This window comes from Neofelis nebulosa, chromosome 3 (assembly GCF_028018385.1).
Source record: "Neofelis nebulosa isolate mNeoNeb1 chromosome 3, mNeoNeb1.pri, whole genome shotgun sequence".
NCBI classification, from domain to species: Eukaryota; Metazoa; Chordata; class Mammalia; order Carnivora; family Felidae; genus Neofelis; species Neofelis nebulosa.
Genome location: NC_080784.1, coordinates 15,511,795 through 15,536,133, shown reverse-complemented (window position 1 = coordinate 15,536,133; position 24,339 = coordinate 15,511,795). Strand labels below are relative to the sequence as shown.

At 45.3% G+C, this 24,339-nt stretch overlaps 1 protein-coding gene across 3 annotated transcripts in view; it reads right to left on the bottom strand.

The window, feature by feature from the left end:
• Positions 1 to 23,786, bottom strand: part of STOX2 (storkhead box 2) — a 229,292-nt gene extending 205,506 nt beyond the window's left edge. For all 3 annotated transcript variants that reach the window (XM_058719952.1, XM_058719955.1, XM_058719956.1), the window contains exons 1-2: positions 23,608 to 23,786; positions 22,985 to 23,425 (exon numbers count right to left, since the gene is read on the bottom strand). In XM_058719952.1, the coding sequence (XP_058575935.1) occupies positions 22,985 to 23,336 (352 nt within the window). In that variant the 5' untranslated portion in view covers positions 23,337 to 23,425; positions 23,608 to 23,786. The remainder of the gene's footprint in view (positions 1 to 22,984; positions 23,426 to 23,607) is intronic.
• Positions 23,787 to 24,339: the final 553 nt, after the last annotated feature.

The following is a 24,339-nucleotide window of genomic DNA, read 5'->3' as shown; positions in this document are numbered from 1 at the left end:
CAGGGAAAAAAACCGTCAAGCTTAATATAACAGTATCCCTGTTTAAATTCTCCTATTCTGGCCAGTCGAAATTTATCACGAGATTGTTTTAATCCCGAAGTTATTTTCAAGTAGGTAACAGCTTATGGGATGAACTAAACAAAACCATTACATAAAACTGTCAAGCTGCTTTAACACTTCATGACTTCTCAAGTTTGCAAGAACACAGCAAAATGTACCCTGTTAAAAACCACCTCTCGTGGAAAGCACGGTAGCCGATTTTACAAGACACATGGCTATACACACGCCTGCATATCTGGGAAAAAGATCGAAACCCGAGGCTGCATTTGAAGGACGAGGTTGTATTGTTGTTGTATCTTTTTTTAACATACAGTATACACAGACTTTACGACAGTTAACACCTGCCAAAGAACAAACTCGTTGCCCCGGAGCATTTACAGTCTGGAGGCACCAATGGAAAGAGCCAAGTAAAAACCCCAGGAAGGTTGTGGAAGTCACTGGAATTGAAAGCCCTGCTCATCAGGCAAGTTTTCATTCCTGTCGAAGCTGACCACCCCCTCCACGGACTTGAGGGGCAGTAAACACCTTTGGGAATGGCTATCTCTTGGGTTTGTTCATCTACTTCTGGCCAGCCGTGGCCTCCTGATAATAGAGTGCTAGAAAGAAAGAGGACCTTTATGGGATTATTGCGGTGAAATGTATACTGGAGGAGAAGTTGGTTGAATAAGCTTTGAAGAGCGCCCGGAGGCTCCAGGAGAACAAAAATGACCAGGTGGGAAGCAGGGGAGCGTGGGAGCAGGGGTGCACCCAGGGGGAGGCCCCACGGGGGAACGCTGGGCTGTGGAGCGAGCAGGGACGGGGTCACAGTACTGCCACTCTTTATCTGCCGGACAGCGGAGAGGACACCCTCTCTGAACGTCAGCCTCTTGTAACATGGAGATAGGAAGCACCTCACCGGGTTTCAAACAATCTCGTGATAGATGAAATACAGTAACGTACACACGCGGGCTGCTTCCGAGTCTAACATATGGCATGTACACAATCAATAACAGCTTTTTTCAACCTCATTCTTAAGCAACAGTGGGGTCTGCCATCTCCACAAGGGCACAGGAATCCCCTCCAGGCTCACAGTGTATGGGGGTTGACCCTCCCGGGCCACGGGTAGAAAAGCCATTTCACTGCCAGCACGTGGGTGCCAAAGACACTCTCGTCCGGAGCCTGAAAGCCTGCCGGGGACAGGGACGGAAGGGAGTCTGAGGAGGACAAAGCTGAGAGCCCTGGACCTGGTTCTGGGACACCCTGGCTGTGAGACGCTACACAAATCAGATCTTCCCACACTTCTGTTTCCTGTTGAGCGAAGGGCGGGCTGTCACACGATGAATCCTAAGGTCCTGTCCCGATCTAATACCCTAGGCTCCACCTCTGTGACCTAGACCTCCAGCCTACTCAACAACAGTCCCCTGAGACAAGGGCTCAGTCAAGCCTGACAGGGACAGCTGTGGAGGTGGGGGCTGCCTGAGAGAGCAGGGGGCCCCCTTCCCTCTAGTCACGGCCTGGACGGGCTCCACGAGGGGCCCCGGGGATGGGAGGGGGACTGGTACTTTCCAGCAGCAAAACTGGTACTTCCTGGCACTGCAGACCTCACCACCGTGACCTACCTGCCTAGCAGCCTCCCTGAGCAGCCCCAAGCCCAGCACCTGTGACATCAGAGCAAGGAACCTAGAAAGGGCTGAAGCTGGGACCTGTGACCTTGAAAGCAAGGAGCCGGGCCACCCTCAACGCTCTTCAGAGCCCTGCGTGAAATGTCCAGAAAGAAGAGAATCACCATTTCTGAACAGACGAAGTCTGCTGTGCTCCGGCATGAATAATACTGTGCAACGCTCTCGTGTGTACTTTGTATAAAAGCCCTTCTACCTGCCGGCACAGGTTTCTGCCTATTACAACACACAGGAACATGGAGCCATTATCTGCATTCCGTGAAGCACCATATGGTTACACGTGGGCTTCCGGCCAAGGGAGGGTTCTAACCAAGCCTCTGCGTACGATTCAAGACCAAAATAAAGTTGTCACACTATACTGGATTAGTGTCAGAAAGGAGGGTCAGGAAGTCAACAGAGCCGTGAGCAGAAAAAAAAACAACTCTCCTTGGCTTCATTTTTTTGTATATTTCTCGTTTCAGGGCTACCTGGATCTTCTCAAAAACCACCATTGGAATTAGCCCAATTTTACTCCACCAACAGCCTGCTATTCAACCAGCCCACTTTGAAACCGGGTATGAAACACTCAACCCTTTGCCAGACACGGAACCCAATAATACACTGCTGTGCATAAACATGCAAACAGATCAAAAAACAAGTAAACAAACAAGAAAGAAAAAAAGAATAAACGGCTACATTTATATTTTTTACTTCCTTCAATCCTCCAGTAGAACAGTGACTCGTCACCCCAGATTACGTGCAGTTCTTGACTCCACATCCAGGTTTATCAGCCGACAAAGGCTTACCTGCACCAAACCCAGAGAGCAAGGTGGCCGGCTTGCAGTATCCCAAAGCCTTCCCACACGGGGCAGGAAAGGGTGCTGGGATAAGGGACCGTGACCCTCCTCCTTACTAGATACGACCCTAATAATTGGGACTAATGGTTAAAAAAAAAAAAAAGTGAGGGACATGATAAACACAGTCAGGTGTCAGTCTCCTGGACAGAGAACATTGTTTTAGTAACAAAATAAAAATAACCTGGAGTTTTCAGATTTTATTCGCTGTGCAACTGGGAAACACCTCAAAAACAGATTAATGAGGGAAGTATGCAAATCATTTTTAACCGCTAATATGGAGTGGGGTATAACTTTAATTCTGATACGTACTAATGCCACAGGCTGCATTCTCTAAGCACTCCTAATCTCAACTACATTGTAAAACTATTTCTATTAAAAACTGAGAACCAACTGAGGGTTGATGGGGGGTGGGAGGGAGGGGAGGGTGGGTGACGGGTATTGAGGAGGGCACCTTTTGGGATGAGCACTGGGTGTTGAATGTAAACCAATTTGACAATAAACTTCATATATTGAAAAATTAAAAAAAATTAAAAAAACTATTTCTAGAATATTTGCTCACTCTATTTAAGAGCATGAACTTCACACCTTCTCTTCCAGGGACAGTTCACCTGAGGGGCAGGGCGGGGGGGGGGGGGCGGGTGGAGGGGAAGAAAAACAAAACACAACGCAAAAACTAGCCAGTGCAATGCGGGTCAGAAGTTTATCTTCCCACTTGTGATCTACCATGGCCAAGCTTTCTCAACCACGCCTCCTTTTGGTAAATGGAAAAAAATCTCATGCTCTCTTTGAATTGTACTGGACGCTTCAAAATTAATTTGATCAATGAACAATGTCAAGGCAACGATATTTTTGAAGAAAAATATTTACAGTAACCTTGAAATATACATATTTTTCTCCATCCCACAGTGTTTTTAAAGACCGAGGAGGATGCTTGCTCACCGAAAGGACAATGAGAGTCGCTGCATCATCAAAGCGTTCTGCTTGCCTTCAGACACAGAAGTGAAAGAGAAAACCAGCCCAGCTAACGCATGCAAATTAAAGAAATAACATCATATCTGGAAAAGCTTGTTTTAGTACAAATAAGGAGATCACCACAGTGATATGTAAACTATGTTGACACCAGTGTCAAATCCCTTTTCCAAAACTCCGCTTGGAGTGTTCTTTTCAAGAACATCAGCGAGGAAAAGCTCTCCCCTCCAAAGAAAATTGACTTTCCACCAGTGATAAGAGTATGTTGTCTGGATTCACCCAGCAGACAGACTAAATGTGATGTCACTTCTTGAAAATCACTCCTGGGCGGGGGGTGGGGCACCTGGGTGGCTCAGTGGCTCAGTCGGTTAAACGTCCGACTTTGGCTCAGGTCATGACCTCATGGTTTGTGAGTTCGAGCCCCTTGTCGGGCTCCGTGCTGACAGCTCAGAGCCTGGAGCCTGCTTCGGATTCTGTGTCTCCCTCTCTCTCTGCCCCTCCTCCACTCATGCTCTGTCTGTCTCTCTCTCTCTTTCTCTCTCTCTCTCTCTCTCAAAAATAGATAACCACTTAAAAAAATTTTAATAAAAAAAAACTTTCAGTCTTTGTGGATTTTGGATTATCTACCTATTCCAGTTCCAACTAATCTCCTGTGCAGAAGAAAAGTCAGTGCTCCGAGGAAGAAAAAACTTTGCCATTTTTCAAATAAGGTTTTCACAGCTAAGGCTAAATGACATCATCACTCAGCTTTTAAAAATATTGGGGCGCCTGGGTGGCGCAGTCGGTTAAGCGTCTGACTTCAGCCAGGTCACGATCTCGCGGTCCGTGAGTTCGAGCCCCGCATCAGGCTCTGGGCTGACGGCTCGGAGCCTGGAGCCTGTTTCCGATTCTGTGTCTCCCTCTGTCTCTGCCCCTCCCCCGTTCATGCTCTGTCTCTCTCTGTCCCAAAAATAAATAAAAAACGTTGAAAAAAAAAATTAAAAAAAAAAAAAATATAGACACTATGCAACTTATTCTTTACAATATGCATTCATGAATCCACACATGATTTATAGCTCCTGCAACTGTAATTCACCCAGAAATTCTGAAGACTGTTTGGCCAGGCCTGTAAAGGAAGATGTTGAACTTGCACACTGGAGCCTGAGGCTACGCCAGGCATCCAATCAAGTAAGCAAATTTTCTCATTTCATGTATCCTAATAAATACAAAAATATAATTTTGTGAACATTTCCTTTTTAGCATATGTGCATATGATTTGTCCAATTCTGACATCTTTCTCTGTCCTCCTAAAAAACAGAAACTTGCCAGCATTGTTTCCATATTTTTTTTTTTTTTTACAAATGTTTCTTTTTGAGACAGAGAGAGAGAGAGAGAGACAGAGCGTGAGCATGAGCAGGGGAAGGGGAGAGAGGGAGACCGAATATCCCACGCAGGCTTGAACAATCAGCACAGAGCTCAACACGGGGCTCGAACTCACGAACCGAACCGTGAGATTGGGACCTGAGCTGAAGTCTGACAGTTAATCGACTGAGCCACCAGGTGTCCTGGCATTGCTTTCATCTGATTTAAGGTGCCACATGGTTATTCCTTCCTTAAGGTGACCCAACATGGCAATGTGCAGTGTCACAGACACCCCATGAAAAAGGCCCTGTGTTAACCTCCCTGACACTAGGGTCACATGATTGCATGTTAACAATAAAGTCCATTATTTCCTGTAATTATGATCTCATTTCACACCCCTTCCTCCAAACTATGAGAAAAAGAACTCTTTTCCCTCTGCTTGACAACAAAAATATTCCGTGATCATAGTCTCCCTCGCTCGTCAAAGAGCCAAACAGACCAGTTTCTCTGGGGCTTTGTCTAATCATCCAATTTATTTATTTTCTTTTTTTCGTTAAAATATAATTATTATACCACCTAAGTTATTTTTTAAATCTATAGTCTAAGTCCTATTTCCTAAGGCACTGTTACAACACAAACAAATTTAACATATGCCGTTAACTGCAATCATCATTAGACTGATCTATTTTGTAATATCTCATGAAAATTATGTCTCTTTTGGACATCATTCCATTTTCATTTATGTACCCTCAGAATGGACTTTTAAAAAGAAGCAGCATATAATATCCTCCCCCAAAAGAAGAGACTCTTTAAATGAAGTATTTTATTCAATTCTCTTCATTAAGTGTTTATATTCAAAGTAACATCATTTGGGGCGCCTGGGTGGCTCAGTCGGTTGAGCGTCCGACTTCGGCTCAGGTCATGATCTCGCGGATTGTGAGTTTGAGCCCCGCGTCAGGCTCTGTGCTGACAGCTCAGAGCCTGGAGCCTGCTTCGGATTCTGTGTCTCCCTCTCTCTCTGCCCCTAACCCACTCTCATTCTGTCTCTGTCCCTCTCAAGAATAAACATTAAAAAAAAAAACAAAGTAACATCATTTCTCACAAAAGAAAATCTGAAAAATGGAGGGAAAAAATAAAATCACCCTTAGTCCTGTTACCTAAATTCAACCACTATTAACATTCACAAATCAATAGTGTATTTTTATATACAAACAGTGGAATTCGCAGAGGGTCTTAAATGCTGGCCATCAACTGGCCACAGAACCCACCTTGTGTATTAGAAATACAGGCTCCTATGGGGCAGGGTGCCTGGGTGGCTCAGTTGGTTAAGCGTCCAACTTTAGCTCAGGTCATGATCTCACGGTTTGTGAGTTCCAGCCCCGTGTGGGCTCTGTGTTGACAGCTCAGAGCCTGGAGCCTGCTTCAGATTCTGTGTCTCCCCCTCTCTTTGTCCCTCCCATGTTCACGCTCTGTCTTTCTCTCTATCTCTCAATAATAAATAAATGTTAAAAAAAAAATTTTTTTTTAAAGAAATATGGGCTTCTGGCAGTCTGACTGGTGGCCCAGGAGAGCTGGAGTAAGCCATTCAGTATTTATTCATTTATTAATTCATGTATTTATTTAAAGTCCCACGATGATCCTGATGCACAGTCAACTTTGTGAATCACCAGTTTCAAGCACACATTTTGATCCCACAGACCTGGGTCCAGACCCGGTCCCATCACTGAACAAGGCTGAGCAAAGGTATCCAACCTCTCAAAGCTCAGTTCCTCATCCACAAAACGGGTACACGAAGAGCCATTTAAAAAATTCAATGAAGGGGAGCCTGGGTGCCTCAGCCAGTTAAGTAACTGCCTCTTGATTTCAGCTCAGGTCATGATCTCACAGTCATGGGATCGAGCCCCTAGTTGGGCTCCACACTGGGCATGGAACCTGCTTGAGATTCTCTGTCTCTCCCTCTGTCCCCCACTCACACTCGCTCACTTTCTCTCTCAAAAAAAAAAAAAAAAAATTCAATGAGAAAATATACTTGGCACAGTGCTCAAAACATAATCATTATTCAGTACATAATATTTATGGTTATTCTTTCCCATTTTTTCCTATGCATCTGGCTTGAGATTTTGTTCTGATTTGTATGGCTATGAAGTAACACACATGCTTCAAGTAAACTATGTATCGTAAGAATTTTTCCATGTGGTTTCATAACCATCATAGTCACTTTAATGACTATATAGTATTCACCCAGTAGACAGAACTATAATTTACTCTGTACTCAGGATATTTGGGTTACTTACAATCCTTCTTTCTTAAAAATTATATAATGAGGGGCACCTGGGTGGCTCAGTCGGTTAAGCATCCAACTTCAGCTCAGGTCATTATCTCAGTGTGAGTTCGAGCCCCACATCAGGTTTTATGCTGACGGTGCTAAGTTTGCTTGGGATTCTCTGCCTCTCCCACACTCACACACATGCTCTCTGTCTCTCTCAAAATAAGTAAATAAATAAACTTCAAAAAGATTGTACAATGAATAGCTTCCTACATATAGCTCTCTATATTCTGGATGACTATCTTAGATATAGTCCTAAATGTAGAATTACTACATCAAACTATATGAGTATTTAGATGGCTTTTCAATACATATTGAGAAGATGCTTTCCAAAAACATTTTTTTCAATTTATAATACCACTGTCAATATATTAAGGTATCAGACTTATCCTGAGTTGTTTTTTTCCTAATGTTAAAATGTATAAAAAAATGAACTGAGACACGTCACATTTTTAAAAATTTATCTGAGAAAACAATTCCAATTGGGCACTACCAAAACCAAAAAGTGATTGGGGGTCTCCCTGATGGGAGGCTAGAGCAGAAATATTTATAAAGAAGACCTGGAAGCAAAGCCAAGAAATTATTTAATTGGCCACAATTTAAATATTTGCCTTACTTGGGAAAATTGATTCAGCTGTTATGACAGTTGTTGAGTTCCGTTTTCTCAGATTCGAGAAAATCTAGTTGACGTGTCTCATGGTTCACGAGTTTGAGCCCCGGGTCAGGCTCTGGGCTGACAGCTCAGAGCCTGGAGCCTGCTTCAGATTCCATGTCTCTCTCTCTTTTTGCCTCTCTCTCTCTCTCTCTCTCTCTCAAAAATAAATAAACGTTAAAAAATTGTAAAAAAAAAAGTTTCAAACAACAGCAAACATATAGTTACTACAGTACATTTAATGGTTCAATATATCTAAAATACTCTTCACATTGAGTTAAAATTCCAACTCTAACTACATCTTGCTTTATTATAAAACACACACTAAAACAGAAGGATACAAAAGATTAAAAAGAAAAAGGTGGCGGTGATATGCCAAGCAAAATGGAGACGTGGCAATATTAATTCTGGAAAAAGATTTCAAGGTAAAAAGGATGAGAGAGAAATTTGTGTTAAGTGCATATTTACACGAATTATAAATGTACAGGGGCATCTGGGTGGCTTAGTTGGTTAAGCATCTTACTTCATCTCAGGTCATGATCTCACAGTTCATGAATCTGATCCCCACATGGGGCTCAGTCTTCTTCAAATTCTCTGTCTCTTCCCACACCCGCTCTCAAAAATAAATATTTAAAATATGTGTATATAAATGTTCATACACTTATATGCATATGTATAAATATACGATTATATGTACCTTTATATGTACATAAAAGAAAAAAATTAACAATAGAGATACATATTGGATATCTAAATATCAAAATATATCAAGTTAAAACTGTTAGTAATAGAGTGAAAGAAATCACACAATTTTGAAGACTTGATATTAGCACAGTTATCATAGTCTTTGACAAATAAGAGATACAAAAAAATGAGAATACAGAGGAGTTAAACAATATAATATAAATTTAGTAACAAAGTATAACACACACACTTCCTATAAAAAATCCCTTATTTTAAGTTTCTATGGAGCATATAATCTTGAGCTATACTAGGTAACAATAAAAATGTCAGCAAACTTGAAAAAAAAATACATATTACAGAATAAATATTCAGGCAACTATAAAATAATATGAGAACACAATCACAGCAGTTTAAAAAAAACTCACAATTTCTACAAGGGAAAAAGGAAAAAGAAACTTTTCCAAGATAGTTACTAGGTCAAAAAGAATGAAAATACTAATTACAGACTGCTGAAGTGATCACAACGAGAATATCATATATCAAAGCTTATGAGATGTAGCCAAAGCTGTACTCAAAAGCAATTTCACAGCTTTAAAGACTATATTTTAACAATCACACATGTACTATATAAATCATACTACCCAATATAGTCACTCACAGAATCTATATCTCTGTTGTTAATTAAAAAAAAAAAAAAAAAGTGTTCTGGCACCATATCCAAAAGTAACTGAAATACACTTTATCATATCAAGTTAATTTCTAAGCTAGGAATATTCAAAAGGAATAATTCTTTCAGACCTAAAACTGTTAGTGTAACTTCTTATGCAGAGAATAAAAATACCTGACTAGGAAAATAGAAATAATTGACTACGAGAAGCAAGGTTTTCTTATTAGATTACGTAAAAGAGTTGATAATTTGCTTATAGAATCTGAAAACACGAATGCCTTCTCATTCTGGAACCTCAAAAAAAAAAGAAGAAAAATAAAACACTGTATACTCACCAGGATAAGCACTGAATAATGTACAGAATTGTAGAATCACTATATTGTGCACCTGAAACTCATATGACACTGTATGGGAACTCTGCTGGAATTAAAATTTAAAATTCATAAAATGATAAATAAAATGATAAATAAATAAATAAATAAATAAAGACAAACAGTGAAGAACGTGTGATAAATTCTGGCACATATTCCATTTTATGTTAAAACAATTTTCTCAAGACCTTTTACACACTGAACTTTTCTTTTTCTAAAAAGGAATACCTCTCACCTCGTAGCAAAGTTTTATCATTAATTACTTCCTAAGGCTCCTGTTTGGTAACACTATGAATATACATTTAACACCTGCCACTATCCTGCAACCATCTCTTGATCCTGCATTTTATTTTAAATTTTTTTAACATTTATTTATTTTTGAGAGACAGAGAGAGACACAGCATGAGTGGGGGAGGGGCAGAGAGAGAGTGGGAGACACAGAATCCGAAGTAGGGCTTGAACCCATGAATTGCGAGATCATGACCAGAGCTGAAGTCGGATGCTCAGCTGACTGAGCCACCCAGATGCCCCTTTTGACCCTGCATTTTAAAGATCAAGACCACAGTACTGTTGTTAGGACTCTGCTTCACCTGTTTGGTGAGATATCGTTGTATGCTTTAAGGACATTTCGGGATTCATAATACAAATGAGTCTACTTTGTTTAACATTCATAAGAAATTACAGTCCAAGAGAAAACAATTATCAGTGATAGTGAACAAAACCAAAACCTTCGATCAGCAGAAATGACAATCAGTTTCGCTGTACTATTCCACTTCTATGAAGCTCAAAATAGGAGAGAACACGTACGGGGTAAACTTATGAAAGAAAATCAAGGGAGGGAGTAACAAATTTCAGGGCAGTTATTATCTCTTGCAGACAGAAGAGGATCCCATGGAAGGAAAGCACAAAAGATACTGCAGTGGTTCTTGTAATATTTTATTTTTAAATTGGATCATGGTTACATATATCTTGTTTTATTTATTTATTTTTTTAACGTTTTATTTATTTTTGAGACAGAGAGAGACAGAGCATGAACGAGGGAGGGGCAGAGAGAGAGGGAGACACAGAATCGGAAGCAGGCTCCAGGCTCTGGGCCATCAGCCCAGAGCCCGACGCGGGGCTCGAACCCACGGACCGTGAGATCGTGACCTGAGCTGAAGTCGGCCGCTTAACCGACTGAGCCACCCAGGCGCCCCTATATTTTGTTTTAATATGATTATGTATGTGTGTGTACTTACGTACGTACGTATGTTGTATGTGGAAATTTTTTACGTATACCAGTTTGTGTTTGGAAACTTTCACAAATTCGATGTATTTATCAGTTGGGGATCACTGTGCTGATGGCTGTACTGATATGTTCTAAGACCACATCCAGATCTGGAGCTATGACATTAGTCACTACTTCATTAAGCTTGCAATTCTCTCTCATTCTGCACCTGTCATGCTTCAGAGTTAAATGGGAAGGAGATAGAAATTTCTATCCTGCATCTTTCAAATCTCTGATGTAGTCTTAAATTCTGTGAGCCTCTCCAAAGACACAAGACATTTTATGACTCTTTTATTGGAAGTGGGGAAACCCGGGGCTGCCACGTGGCCCTCTCCATCAAAACCGTCCCTACCGGGTCAGGAAGTCAATCTGGATGGAGATTCTCTCAGTTGCTGAGAACGTCAATTCCAATTCCACTCTCATAAACTAGGAAGTAGTTGCAGGGTAATCTGACTTTCTACTAAGGTGGACTTGGTTAGGAGCTCCATTTATCCGACAAAGCCAAAGTTCAATAAATTAAAATGGTCTGATTAAAAAGAAAGAAAGAAAAATAGAAACGACAATTGGTTTTAAAAGGGTTGACAGCCCTGGGACATCTGGGTGGCTCAGCTGCTTAGGCGTCCGACTCTTGGTATCTGCTCGGGTCATGATCCCGTGGTCATGGGATCGAGCCCCGAGTCGGGCTCTGTGCTGACGGTGTGGAGCCTGCTTGGGATTCTCTCTCTCTCTCTCTCTCTCTCTCTCTCTCTCTCTCTCTCTCTCCCTCCCCCTCCCCCTCTCTCTCTGCTCCTACCCCACTTGTGCTCTCGCTCTCTTGCTCTCTCTCTCTCAAAATAAATAAATAAACATTAAAAAAAAATAAAAAGGTTAGGGCGCCTCGGTGGCTCAGTTGGTTGAGCATCCAACTTGGGCTCGGGTCATGACCTCGAGGTTTGTGATTTAGAGCCCTGCTGGCCGCTCAGAGCCTAGAGTCTGCTTCAGATTCTGTGTCTCCTTGCCTCTCTGCCCCTTCCCTGCTCATGCTCTGTCTCTCTCTCTCAAAAATAAATAAGCATTAAAAAAAATTTTTTTTTTAAATAAAAAGGTTGACAGACTCTGGAATCAGATTACTGGGTTGAAATTTGAGATTGCTTGCTCATGCAGAGTTACTCTCTGAACCTCAGTTTTCTCTTCTATAAAATGGAAATAATGTTACCACTACCTCTGTAAGAATTAAATGAGCCCGTGTATTAAAGTGCCTGGAACAATTCCTGACCCACATTATCAACTCTGGAGTAGAGTCAGTAAACATTTCATAAAATGAAGGAGCATGTGGCATATAGATTGTCTTCTAGAATGCTCCTTCTTCAAGCGTAAGACGAAATGTTGAAGATACACGAAAGAGGAAAAAGATGCCTGAGTAATCCCCAACTATGTGGTAGCGTTCAGAGACATCGTTTCTAAAGTTCTGATTTCTTTGTTCTATGTTAGTATTTCACAGTCTACTAACTTAAAGCCTCCTTTTTATTTTTTTAAACAAATTAATAACCAGACTCTGATGAAAAGAAAGTGATCAACCCAGACAAATTGTGCCAGTCACAAAGTCCCCCGTCACAAAAAATCATTAATCTCTCCTGAGATTCCGTATTAACTCCAAAGTCAGCAGGCTTTCCAAGGCTTCCCGTGCTGGGCAAGACCAAAAGGGAATAGGCAGCGGGGAAGGGATGGGTCATCAGAGCCTAGAGGGCAAGAGGTCATCCTGGAGGAAGAAGGCTTGAGGATCTGGGTAAATACGGGACATATAAGGAGATTACGGCATACATAATCAACGAGATCAACAAAAGCTGGCATTTCTTCCCAGAAGGATGGCAGTGTTCATTGAGCTGTTTCAGGCTTTCACTGCCTCAGGAGAAGTCTAGAAGCGCCTAGTTTGTTGACCAGAAGCAGAGGTTGAAGGAAAAAAATGGAGGTGAATTGTTCAGGCTGCACAATGCTTTTCACACAGGAAGGGGGAAAGCTGTCCTCTGCAGGCCACACACTTGAGCCCGTAGGCCTCCTCCAAGCCTGGGCAAGATGGCAGCCAGGATGCACAGAGCTCAGGGCCCCCCCCACCCCGTCAGACAGGGAGAGAAGGCTTCTGAGAGGGGGGCCTCGTTCGAAGCAACTCTTTCCAGCCCGAACCGTTCTGCAAGCCCACATAAACCAGACAGTTTCCAATGTTCCCCTGTGATCCCTGTGCCCCGGTTTCTCCTCGTCTTCTGCCTTCTCTCCCCCCTGCATTTTTCACGTGTAGATCTTGGACCCGTATCCTCCTCTCACCACCAACTTCTCCCCTCACACACGCCCCATCCCACGTGGCTCTGGTACAGCTTCTCCAGCTCAAGCCACCCACCCAGGGCCATCACCGAACAGGCAGGAAGTGTTAGGAAACTGAGCTGGAAGGTTGGCGGGTGCGTGGCTTTATGAAAAACACGCAGGCTGCACCAAGCTGAAGTCGAAGAGGGAAGGAACTGAGAAGGTGCGCAGGAGTGCCTCCAATCGCCCACAGCCCTCTGGGGCAGACTTGCAGGTGCCTGGGGCTGACAGGTCGGCTCAGAACTGCAGGACTGTGCCAGGAGCAGAACACAGGCTACGGAGACAAGAGTCAAAGATTTGGGAATATCTGTAAACACATAAAATTTTGTCGCGAGGATCATATCGACCCTCTAAGGGGTTAAATGCGTAGACCCTTCTCCCCCTCTTTTCCAGCATGAAGCTGTCAGAAAACTATCTGGGACTTATGAAGGTCACTTTCAAGGGTGGCACAGCAGTGAGGGGAGGGAAGGGGTAGACTGGAATTTCTTAAGATAACATTCCTTAGAGGAGCAGGTGCTGAGCTCTATTGTCCTGTAAATGGATACCTAAGGCGGGGGCGTGGAATCTTAGTCTCCAGAAAAAAATCTGGGGGGAAAAAACTACTTAGAAAGGCTGAGATGTAATCATCATCTTTTGTTGCAAAGGTGTGAAAGGAAAAACTGCCCAAACCCGGGGCGGGGGGGGGGGGGGGGGGGGGGACACATGGGAGGAGGGTGTCTGACACAGCACTGGAGGAAGGCTGGCCTGGACAGAAGGAAAACGCTCAGAGACAGCAACTCTCCCCAGGAAGCAACAAAGCGGGAGACTGGCAGCCACCCTTGGAGCCAGCACCCCCTCAGCCCCAAGGCTGACTGTGAACGCGCCTGCTGCAATGAGCTCGGGTGGTACCAAAATGGAACCCCACCAGAGTGCACCGCACCCCTTAAAGGCACTGGGGATGCCAGGGACCTCCAGATTCATGAGGAGAAGGTTATTTTGGATGACCCGCTAGTCAGCCAGCATTCACGCACACTGAGGGACTTTATATGCTTCCCACATGTTTGGTCCTGGGGAAGGGGAAGGGGACATCCTGGTTTCAGGGACAAGTCCTTTTGCATCAACAACAGATGGGCTCTCGCTTTAGAAAATTGTATTTTAGGGCCTTCACAAGAGATGGAAAAAAAAAAAACCCAGAGGGATTTTATTGTGTTTATTTGCGTCTTAAGAGTCAAAGTGACAGCACAGACGTGTGCTTTCATGCTGTTAACGTCATAAGAACATCTTACGACCCGGTCTGTTCCACACGGTGCCCACCACCACCCTGTGGACTTTCTCATGAGCTGGGTCTGCCCTTCCAGGAGGATTGACCTTCAACCCCACCCGCAAAGACTCTGATGGATCCTCTCTACCTAAGTCACCTATCAAATTCTTCAGAGAGTCCTCTAGTTCTGGTCCCTGACAGTGTCCCAGTTTACTGTTCTCTATCAAGAAACCGATTGATATCAAAATATCAAAAGCTGCTTTAAACATCCTCTGAGACTAGCGTGATTAAAGTTTATTAAAAAGTGTTTGGCACAGAATCTTCTCAAAGATAAAGTTCCTTCTGTATACGCATATATATAATACTTATATATTAATGATATTCACAGCTTGGACCTTCACAATACATCTATTTAACCTCCTCATTCAAGTAAACCAGATCGTTAGTTTCCCCAAGCAAAAGAATGAATGTGATTATACTATTTCTACAGCTATAATACAGAATCGAAGGGTTCAAAACTTGCTTTACAAATGCACACACTGAGAAGAATAATGACAGAGGCACATCTCCAAACTTCCAGCAACTATGGCAAAGCCCACCTCATACACGTGGTGACCACACATCCCTGTGTGAGATATTTTAAGCGGAATGAAACCTTTAAAATTATTGGTAGCAAGTAGTTTGTATACAACAAACCTCTCTGGGTTTTTTACCCCAAAGCATCTGAGTGCTCTCACTCCAGTACAAAAGACACAGACAGACACCTTTCAGTTTTATGCTCCTTTAGAGGCGCCTGGGTGGCTCAGACGGTTAAGCGTCCGACTTCAGCTCAGGTCATAATCTCACCGTTTGTGGGTTCCAGCCCTGCATCGGGCTCTGTGCTGACAGCTCAGAACCTGGAGCCTGCTTTAGAGTCTGTGTCTCCCTCTCTCTCTGACCCTCCCCTGCTCACGCTCTCTCTCAAAAATAAACATTAAAAAATTTAAAAAAGAAAAGAAAAAGAACTTGGGGACACCTAGGTGGCTTAGTCGGTTAGGCGTTTGACTCTTGATTTCGGCTCAGGTCATGATCTCATGGTTCTTGGGATCAAGCCCCTCCTCTCTTGGGACTCTCTCTCTTTCCCTGTCTCTCTGTCCCTCCCCCTACCGCCCTTCCCCTGTTCACGCACTCGCTCTCTCAAAGTAAATAAATAAACTTAAAAAAAATTTTTTTAAAGAAAAAGAACTTGGTAATAAGGAGGTGGGTGGGGGATGGGCTAGATGGGTGACTGACACTAAGGAGGGTACTTGTGCTGAGCACTGGGTGTTGTATGTAAGTGATGAATCACTGGGTTCTACTCCCGAAACCAACATTACACTACATGTTAACTAACTAGAATTTAAATAAAATTTTGATAAAGAAAGAAAGAGACAAAGAGAAAGGAAGGGAGGAAGGAAGGGAAGGAGGGAGGGAGGGGAGGGGAGAAGAAAGAAAGAACTTGGTGATAACCAGCAAATTTACCTCTTAATGCAAGAGTGGAAAAAAAAAAAAACACATGCTCAAGATCAGAATTAAGCCCTAAGAGGTGAAATCTATAAATCTCTGCCAAGCCTCTCAGTTATCGCGGCAAGCCCGAGAGCCTCAGAAGTTCATTCTAAATGCTTTATTACAATGAAACTGACACACCTTCACTGAAAATGTCGTTGAGCCAGAGTGAGGTAATTCATAAAAATATTTTTTATGACTGGCCAGAAATTAATAAAACTTGAAATACATCATCGCTCGCTGTTTAGACTTCATCCTGAGATTTTAACCTGAGAGGTGAGGTTCTCTAAGAGAGAGGCCTGGGCGTGAAACTTTTCTGTACATCCTACAGACCCCAACCCGGCGCTCCCCTCCATATTTGCAGGATGGGGATGCCTGGTCACCACAGAATAAAAATCCCAGGAGGCCCCACATGGCCTGGGGCCCCTCTGACCTCATCTCCTGTCACACCTTCCCTTCTCTGGCCGGCTCCACAAGCCCCCCGCCCCACCTCCCTGGCTCTTTCCGTTCCGCCAACACGTCAAGCAGATTTCCATCTGCTCCTCCATTGTCGCTGGCAGACTGATCATCCGTCAAGAGGACGTGAAACAAGATGTTTGACAGGCAGGCACTCAAGACACCGGTGGGGAGGGGCGCTAGCTTCGGGGCCCAAAGTGAAGAATGTGCCCTGCTTTGCATAAGCCCTGCGGAAAGAGTATTAAGCACACAAAGTAAGGAAGCCACCTGTTGGGCCCAAAGGGAGCTCAAACACGATGCTCCGATGCAACATCCTGGACCCTGGCACTGATTTCTCTCTTCCGTTGTGTTTAAGAGAAGAGAATGTAGCCACTGCCAACCAAACCAGTTGCAACTAGGCCACCTGGTCCCTAAATTGTTGGCAGGTGTGTGTATTGGGGGCTGGGAAGGAAATTTTGGTCACGAAAACCTGACCGAAGGGAAGGGAGGGGAGGGGAGGGAAGAGAAGGAAACGAAAGGAAAGGAAAGAAAACCCACTGTCCAAGGGCGCCTGGGTGGCTCAGTCCGTTAGGTGTCTGACTTTGGCCCAGCTCATGATCTCACGGTTCGTGGGTTTGAGCCCCGTGTCGGGCTTTGCGCTGACAGCTCAGGGCCTGGAGCCTGCTTTGGAATCTGTGTCTCCCTCTCTCTCTGCCCCTCCCCCATTCACACTTTGTCTCTCTCTCTCTCTCTCTCTCTCAAAAGTAAATAAACATTAAAAACAACAAATTTTTTTTTAAAGAAAACCCACTGTCTGGACCCAGATCCTAGCTCTTTTGCTTAGGAACTAGGTGTCCTTGGAGAAGTACTTGCCTTTCTGTCCCTCACTTCTTTCATTTGTAAAATGGGTAAAATAATGATACCTAAACAGGATAATTATCTTAAAGATTAGTTAATAAAATGCTAAGTGAAATAAGACAGAAAAAGCAAAATACTATAGGATTTCACTTACATGTGGAACCTAAACAACAAAACAAACAAACAAACAAAAAGCAGAAGGGGGTCCATGAATACAGAGAACAAATAATGGTTGCCAGAGGCGAGGGGGTGGGGGATGAGCAAAAGGGATGGAGGGGAGAGAGAGACACAGGCTTGCAGGCGAGGAATGAGTAAGTGCAGGGGATGAAAAGTAGGTCACAGGGAATACAGCCAATGGTATGGTGAGTGTCGTGTGGTGAGAGATCACAGCTACGTTTGTGATGCGCATAGCAAAGCGTATAGACTTGTCAAATCACCATGTTGTACACTCAAGACTAATGTAACATTGCGTGTCGACTATACTTCAATTAAAAAAAAAAGATTAGTTAATAAAAATAAAGAACTGGGGCGCCTGAGTGGCTCAGTCGGTTAAGCGTTTGACTTCAGCTCAGGTCATGATCTCACAGTCCGTGAGTTCGAGCCCCGCGTCGGGCTCTGTGCGGACAGCTCAGAGCCCGGAGCCTGCTTTGGAATCTGTGTCCCCCTCTCTCTCTGCCCCTCCCCTGCTCGTGCTCTGTCTCTCTCTGTCTCAAAAATAAATAAAAACATTAAAAAAAATAAATAAGAATAAAAATAAAGTACTTAGAAAATAACAAATGATCAATAGATGTCGACTATTATCCCATTTCTCCTCATCACCCTTTATCCTATCTCCTGCATAACTTTTACAGCACTTGCAACTATCTGAAATTCTTATTTCTTTGTTTAATTTTTGAAATACCTGTTGCCCCACTAGAATGGAACCTCCACTTCGGCTCCCAGAACAAATCCTACAACACAGCAGGCTTCCGGTCATTGAATGAATCAGTATCTCTCATTCAGAAAGCTTCCTAACACTCATTAATCAATCCCAACCTTCCGTCTAGGAATGTTATTCGAAGTTGACTTAAATAAATCAACCTTTGGAGGAGCATATACAAATTGTTTTGGAGAGTATATTTTTCTGCTTTGGTTGGGTTTTTCCGTTTCTTTGGTTTTGTTTTTAAATAAACTCTACCCCCAACGTGGGGCTCAAACTCACGACTGCAAGATCAGAAGTCGCATGCTCTACCAACTGAGCCAGCCAGATACCCAGAAGACACTTTTTTTAAATACAATTTATTGTCAAGTTGGCTAACATACAGTGAATACAGCGTGCTCTTGGCTTCAGGAGTAGATTCCCATGATTCATCGCTTACATACAACACCTGGTGTTCACCCCAACAAGTGCTCTCACTGCCCTTCACCCATTTTCTCCTCCCCGCCCCCATCAACCCTCAGTTTGTTCTCTGTATTTAAGAGTCTCTTACGGGTTTGCCTCCCTCTCTGAAACTGTTTTTTCCCCTTCCCTTCTCCCACGGTCTTCTGTTAAGTTTCTCAAATTCCACACATGAGTGAAAGCATCTGATATCTGTCTTTCTCTGACTGACTTATTTCACTTAGCATAATACCCTCCAGTTCCATCCATGTTGTTGCAAATGGCAGGATTTCATTCTTTCTCCTTGCCAAGTAGTATTCCATTGGATATATAAACCATATCTTTATCCATGCATCAGTTCATGGGCATTTGAGCTCTCTCCATAATTGGACTATTGTTGATAGTGCTGCTATAAACGTTGGGGTACAAGTGCCCCTATGCATCAGCACTCCTGTATCCTTTGGATAAATTCCTAGTAGTGCTATTGCTGGGTCCTAGGGTAATTATATTTTTAATTTTTTGAGGAACCTCCACACAGTTTTCCAGAGCAGCTGCACCAGTTTGTATTCCCACCAACAGTGTAAGAGGGTTCCCATTTTGCCCCAAGATAAGGCATTAAAGAAAAAAAATTATGTCTTGAAATTTTACTCCTGGGAGAAACCACTTTAAGAAAGTAACTCCTTTTGGGAAAACCAATAAAGATACTGAAATAGAATAAAATCTCAATGCCCATTAAGTTCTAAACCATTTTATAATTAAAATATAAGTTCTGGGGCACCTGGGTGGCTCAGTCAGTTAAGCATCCTACTTTGGCTCAGGTCATGATCTCACGGTTCATGAGTTCAAGCCCCGCGTCAGGCTCTGTGCTGACAGCTCAGAGCCTGAAGCCTGCTTCAGATTCTGTGTCTCCCCCTCTCTCTGCCCCTCCCATGCTCATGCTCTGTCTCTCTCTCTCAATAAATAAACGCTAAAAAAATAAAAAACAAATAAAATATAAGTTCTGATTTAAAGTCTAAAAAGTGTATTTGGTGCTAAGCATTTGAATACGGAAGGATAAACTGGGGAAATAGGAAGAACCACTGGCAGGGACAGAGAACCGCCCATGCCCCCTGAGATATGAAGTCAGGAGACCCTGTGGTGTGGACTGCTGGATCATGGCGGGTGGGAAAACCCCATGAGCCCCAGGAGAAGGAGCGTGTGGGCTCCACACAAGTCCTACAGGGTAAGAGCCAGGGCTGGAAGACGCTCCAGACACAGCCCAGCTAAAATGGTATTTTCCTTAAGGGAAACAACCGTTGGCCATGGGATGTGCCTTCCAGACTGAACGCTCTGCTGCAGCTCCCATCACCTCTTGCCCACAACTGTGTCTGTGGACTCAAGTGGGGCTCCTGTGTGTAATCCCCTCCCCCATTCCCACTGGCCCCAGAATTCTCCTTATACCAAAAACCAAATCACGTCCCCCCCCTCCCTGCTCAAAAGTTACCAGTGGCTTCTAAGTCTTCAGATCTCGGCCTAGCGTCCTTTTGCATTGTCGGAACACAACCCTCTCCCTACCCGCCCAAACCAGCCAGTTTCCAAATGTGTCATGAGCTCCCCAACCCGGTGACTTTGCTCTTGCCTGGGTAGGAAAGCTGTCCTGTTCTGAACAAGCCCCTCGAGGCCCACATCTACACAAGGTCTAGCTCGGGGCAGGGGTGGGGGGGGGGGGGGGTCCCATCTCTGGGAAACCTCTCCACCAGCTCACGAGGCAGAAGGCACTCCTTGCTCCCTTCAAAGAAGCACCTCCCGGTTTTGTGGGAGTCTCCCCCAGAATGACCGCATGCCTCACCGGTCTTTACAACCTCAGGAGAAACGCGGAGACTGGAACTAGTACGTACTCAATGAACGTATGGGATTTAACTTACTCAAAATATACAGCACCATTTTGAAACGTTCCTAGTTTCCTGAACACACATATCCCTTTTAAGGGTCCTGGAAGTCCAAGGTCTGAACTTTTCTCTACATGCCCAGAGTAGGTAATTTCTAAGGAATGGATTTGAGTATTCCCAATCAAAACTCTTCCTTTGAGTTCCTTAGTTCCCTGCTTCTTGTTGACTCCACAGTCATCTCCTCATTGTCCGATTCGCCCCTGAAATTTACATACTTTTGGAATTACAGGCAGAAGAAATCTGGAATTGCTTGCACCTTCAATAAAGCACATGGCAGCCTGCCACAGACACTGAGCTTCCCACAGAGAATTCTCACAGTAGATATACTCTCTCCAACTACTCTGCATTTTACTATCATTACTGAAACACAATCGGAATTCTAGTAGAAAGTATGAACCCCCAAAGTAGTTCAAAAGAAAGCTACCGCTTGGATCCCAGCAGGCATCACTCCCGCTCCCTTACCTGATGCTTCTGTTCCAGGAGGCAGTCTCTTTACTTCCCATCCCGGTACAGAGTTAAGGGCTGAGCTGAGCAAAGCAACAGCTCCACCCACCAGTTACCAGTCAGCTTGAGACAGCTCCAGCTACCCAGCCAGACCAGGGCAACTGTCGGTCAAACTACAGCAATTTGGAACCTTTCAAATTGCCAAAATAGCTCTCTTTGGTTAATATGACAGATTGTCAATTCCAATGAGTTTACAAACTCCGCTGAAATGAAAAAAAAAAAAAATGAACTGAAATATTTAGAAATCAAATGATATTGATACCATATCTGGGATTTCCAAATGGGGGTAGGGAGGGCAAGGGTACAGATGAAATAAGATTGGCCACGTGCAGATAAATTTCAAAGCTGGATAACAGGTACACGGGAATTCAATATAAGGTTTTTGGAATATGCTACTTCTGCATGTTTGAGATTTTCAAAAATGAAAAGCAAAAAATAAGAATAAAGTCAAGTTCAAAAGAAAATTATTAAAGTGCTATAATCTATACAGGATATGAAAAATAACCACATATATCCCTGCTTCCTGATGTGCTGCAGTCCTACATACAAGAGCAGATCAAGTCTCAGAGGCATTAATCTTGGCCCCTTTACTAAGGCAGCTTAATTACAGGTAGTCCATTGAGGTTTTCGTTAAAGTAAAAAAAAAAAAAAAAAAAAAAAAAAAAATTAAAGGACCTTTTGAAATTTAGCACAGGTTACAAAACACACAAGATGCAAACCTTCCTGGTTTTTTGTCCACTCGATTCAAAGGAATCTTTGTAAAGATTTCTGCAGTGCAAAAACAGACAAAATACAAGTAAATGAAGAATGCTATAAATTTGCCCTACGCATACAGGAAGACACGCTAGCGGGTATAAGCTAATCCTTCAGAGGAAGGCGGCATAGCAACTGGGTAAGGAAAAGGGCGGCTTTACAGTCTTTTAGCGTTTGAACTTTTGACCTCCTCCCAAAAATGTCATGAAAGAATTTCTAAACCGTAGTATTAGAAAGAATGCTTTCTTTCTTGAAATCATTTCATAAAACACTACTATTTACTATATACGTTTTTAACCACTGGGCCCAAGGTACAAAACTAAGAAGTATATTCTAAAAAGAGATGCAATCTGGGTTAAGAATACAGGAGTGCAATTTAAAGACAAACAAACAAGCAGCAGGTCAAGCAACACTGGAAGGGCGCAGCGAATGTCACCTATCGGCCTCTCTTCCCTGGCACCACTATCTTCTTTTGTTGAGGATCAGAGTTTCCCGTTTTCCTCGTGTCCCTTCCTCCCTTCAAACACACAAAATGACTTCGGAAAGATGTACGGGAGGCAAGATATTTAAAATGAAATCCACAGCTCTGTCTTGCACACAAACCTCGGCGCTTGGACCCCACCCTGCACCAGAACTGCGGGACGGGTCCCCGAGGCGAAAGCAGCCAGGAGCCGTGCGGAGGCGCAGAGTGGTCGCGGGCGGAAAGGACGTCGGGGGACGGAGGCCAGGGGTGGGGAGGAGACAACAGCGCACCTGAACCGCCCGCCGCCGCCTCCCGCCGTAGAGCCCGTGGCTACCCGATGCTACCTGAATCCTCTCTCGACTTCTCTCCCTCGATAGCACGCGTCCCCGGCCCGATCCCGGCAGCGCGGAGAAGGTGAGCCAGGCGGATCCGCGAGCGGCCGCCGACCGCCGAGCCTCCCGCGCCGAGCGCCGCCGCCTACCTGGCCGGCCCCAGGCACCGCCCCGCTGGAGCGCGCGGCCCGCGCCAGGGAGGCTCCGGCGGGCCGGCGGGGGGGCGTGTGGGGAAAGGTACGAATCCCCGTTTTAGGTGCCAGGAAGTTCCCCAATCCCGCGCTCGCGGAGGCCCGCCGGCCCCTCCCACGGCCGGGGCGCGGAGGCGGAGGGAGGCGCGGGGCGCCCGGGGGGAACCGGCCGTCCCCGTCGCGGTGCCGGGCGCGGGCTCTGGGCGGGACGGGGCGGGCGGCCGCCAGACTCACCGAGGCAGCGGATGTGGAAGCCCGAGGGCGGCCGCAGAGCCCGGCGCGTCCAGCCCTCGCGCAGCGCCTCCAGATGCTCCTCCTTGCCCTGGATCAGCAAGACCTGCTCGTCGATCCAGCCCAGGAAGAAGGTCTCGGCCACTGCGGCCGTGACCTTCTTGTTCCAGAAGTGCTGCATGTTCTCGGCTTTGAAGTCGGCGAAGATCTCGTAGCCGATGTGGTGCCGGGCGAGCTGGCGGGGCTGGGCCGGGGGCGCAGGCTGGGCGGCCCCGGACCTCTCCCCCGGTGGCCCCTCGGCCGGGCCCAGGACGATGGCCAGAGAGTGAGGCGCGATCTGCAGAAACTTCTCCATCTTCTGAAGCGGCGGACGCCCGCCGCGCGGCCCCCGCTCACCGCCGCCGCCGCCTCCCGCCGCTCCCGGGAACAGCCGCCGGAACGTCGCTGCGCGACAGGCGGGGAGCGTTAGTGCCCCCACCCGCGCCGGGGCTGGCCGCCCCCCACCCCCACCCCGCGCCCCGGACGCCCCGGACGCCCCGGGACGCCCCGCGCAGCCCCAGGGTCTCCGCGCCGGGAAGGAGAGGGTGCGCAGAGCCCGCTCCGGCCCGAGCTCTGGCGCGCGTTACCTGCAGCTCCGGGCCACCCTCCGGGCACCGCTCATTTTCCAGCTGCTGCACCCTCGCCTCCCTCGGCGCCCGGCGGCCCCGGCAGGGGGCGGAGACGCGGGTGGAGGAGGGCAGATCTCGCCGAGTCCCGGGAGCGCCCTTGGCTGGACTCGGCCCAGAGAAATCTCCAGGAGTCTGGGGTGGAAGGTCTTAGAGGTGGCCCGGAAGGCCGGGGGGGGGGGGGGGGGTGCGTTTAGGTGGCCGGGCTCAGAGGGGGGACGGCACGCAAGACTACACTTGGAAGGCAAGGATTCCCGAGCTGTGTCGCTCCTCCCCACGCTCCACCCCTCCCCATCCCCCCCCCCCCCCCGTAACAAGTGGATTAGCTGACTGGTTGATGGGCCCTTGGAAGTGGCTTTTTTAAAAAGTTAGTCAACCACGAAAACGTGTCATCAGTCCCTCCTCCAAAACTCTTCTGGAACTCTCCTGTCATATCTCCATCAAGTACTGTGGGCCTGCTACAGAAGAAACCCAGTAATTCCCCGTGTTATCTACACAAAAATCCGTCTACGAAGAAGATACAGATATTACTAGAAAAGATAACAATTATGCTTAAAAAAAGAAAAAGAAAACTTTCATTAAGGTTGTTTTTGTGTAAAACTGTGTTTTGCTTATTTTTCATTGAGAAAAAAATTATTTTGTCATTTTTCTAGACAGATGACTATCAGAAGAAGCATTAGGAGTTAATGCTCT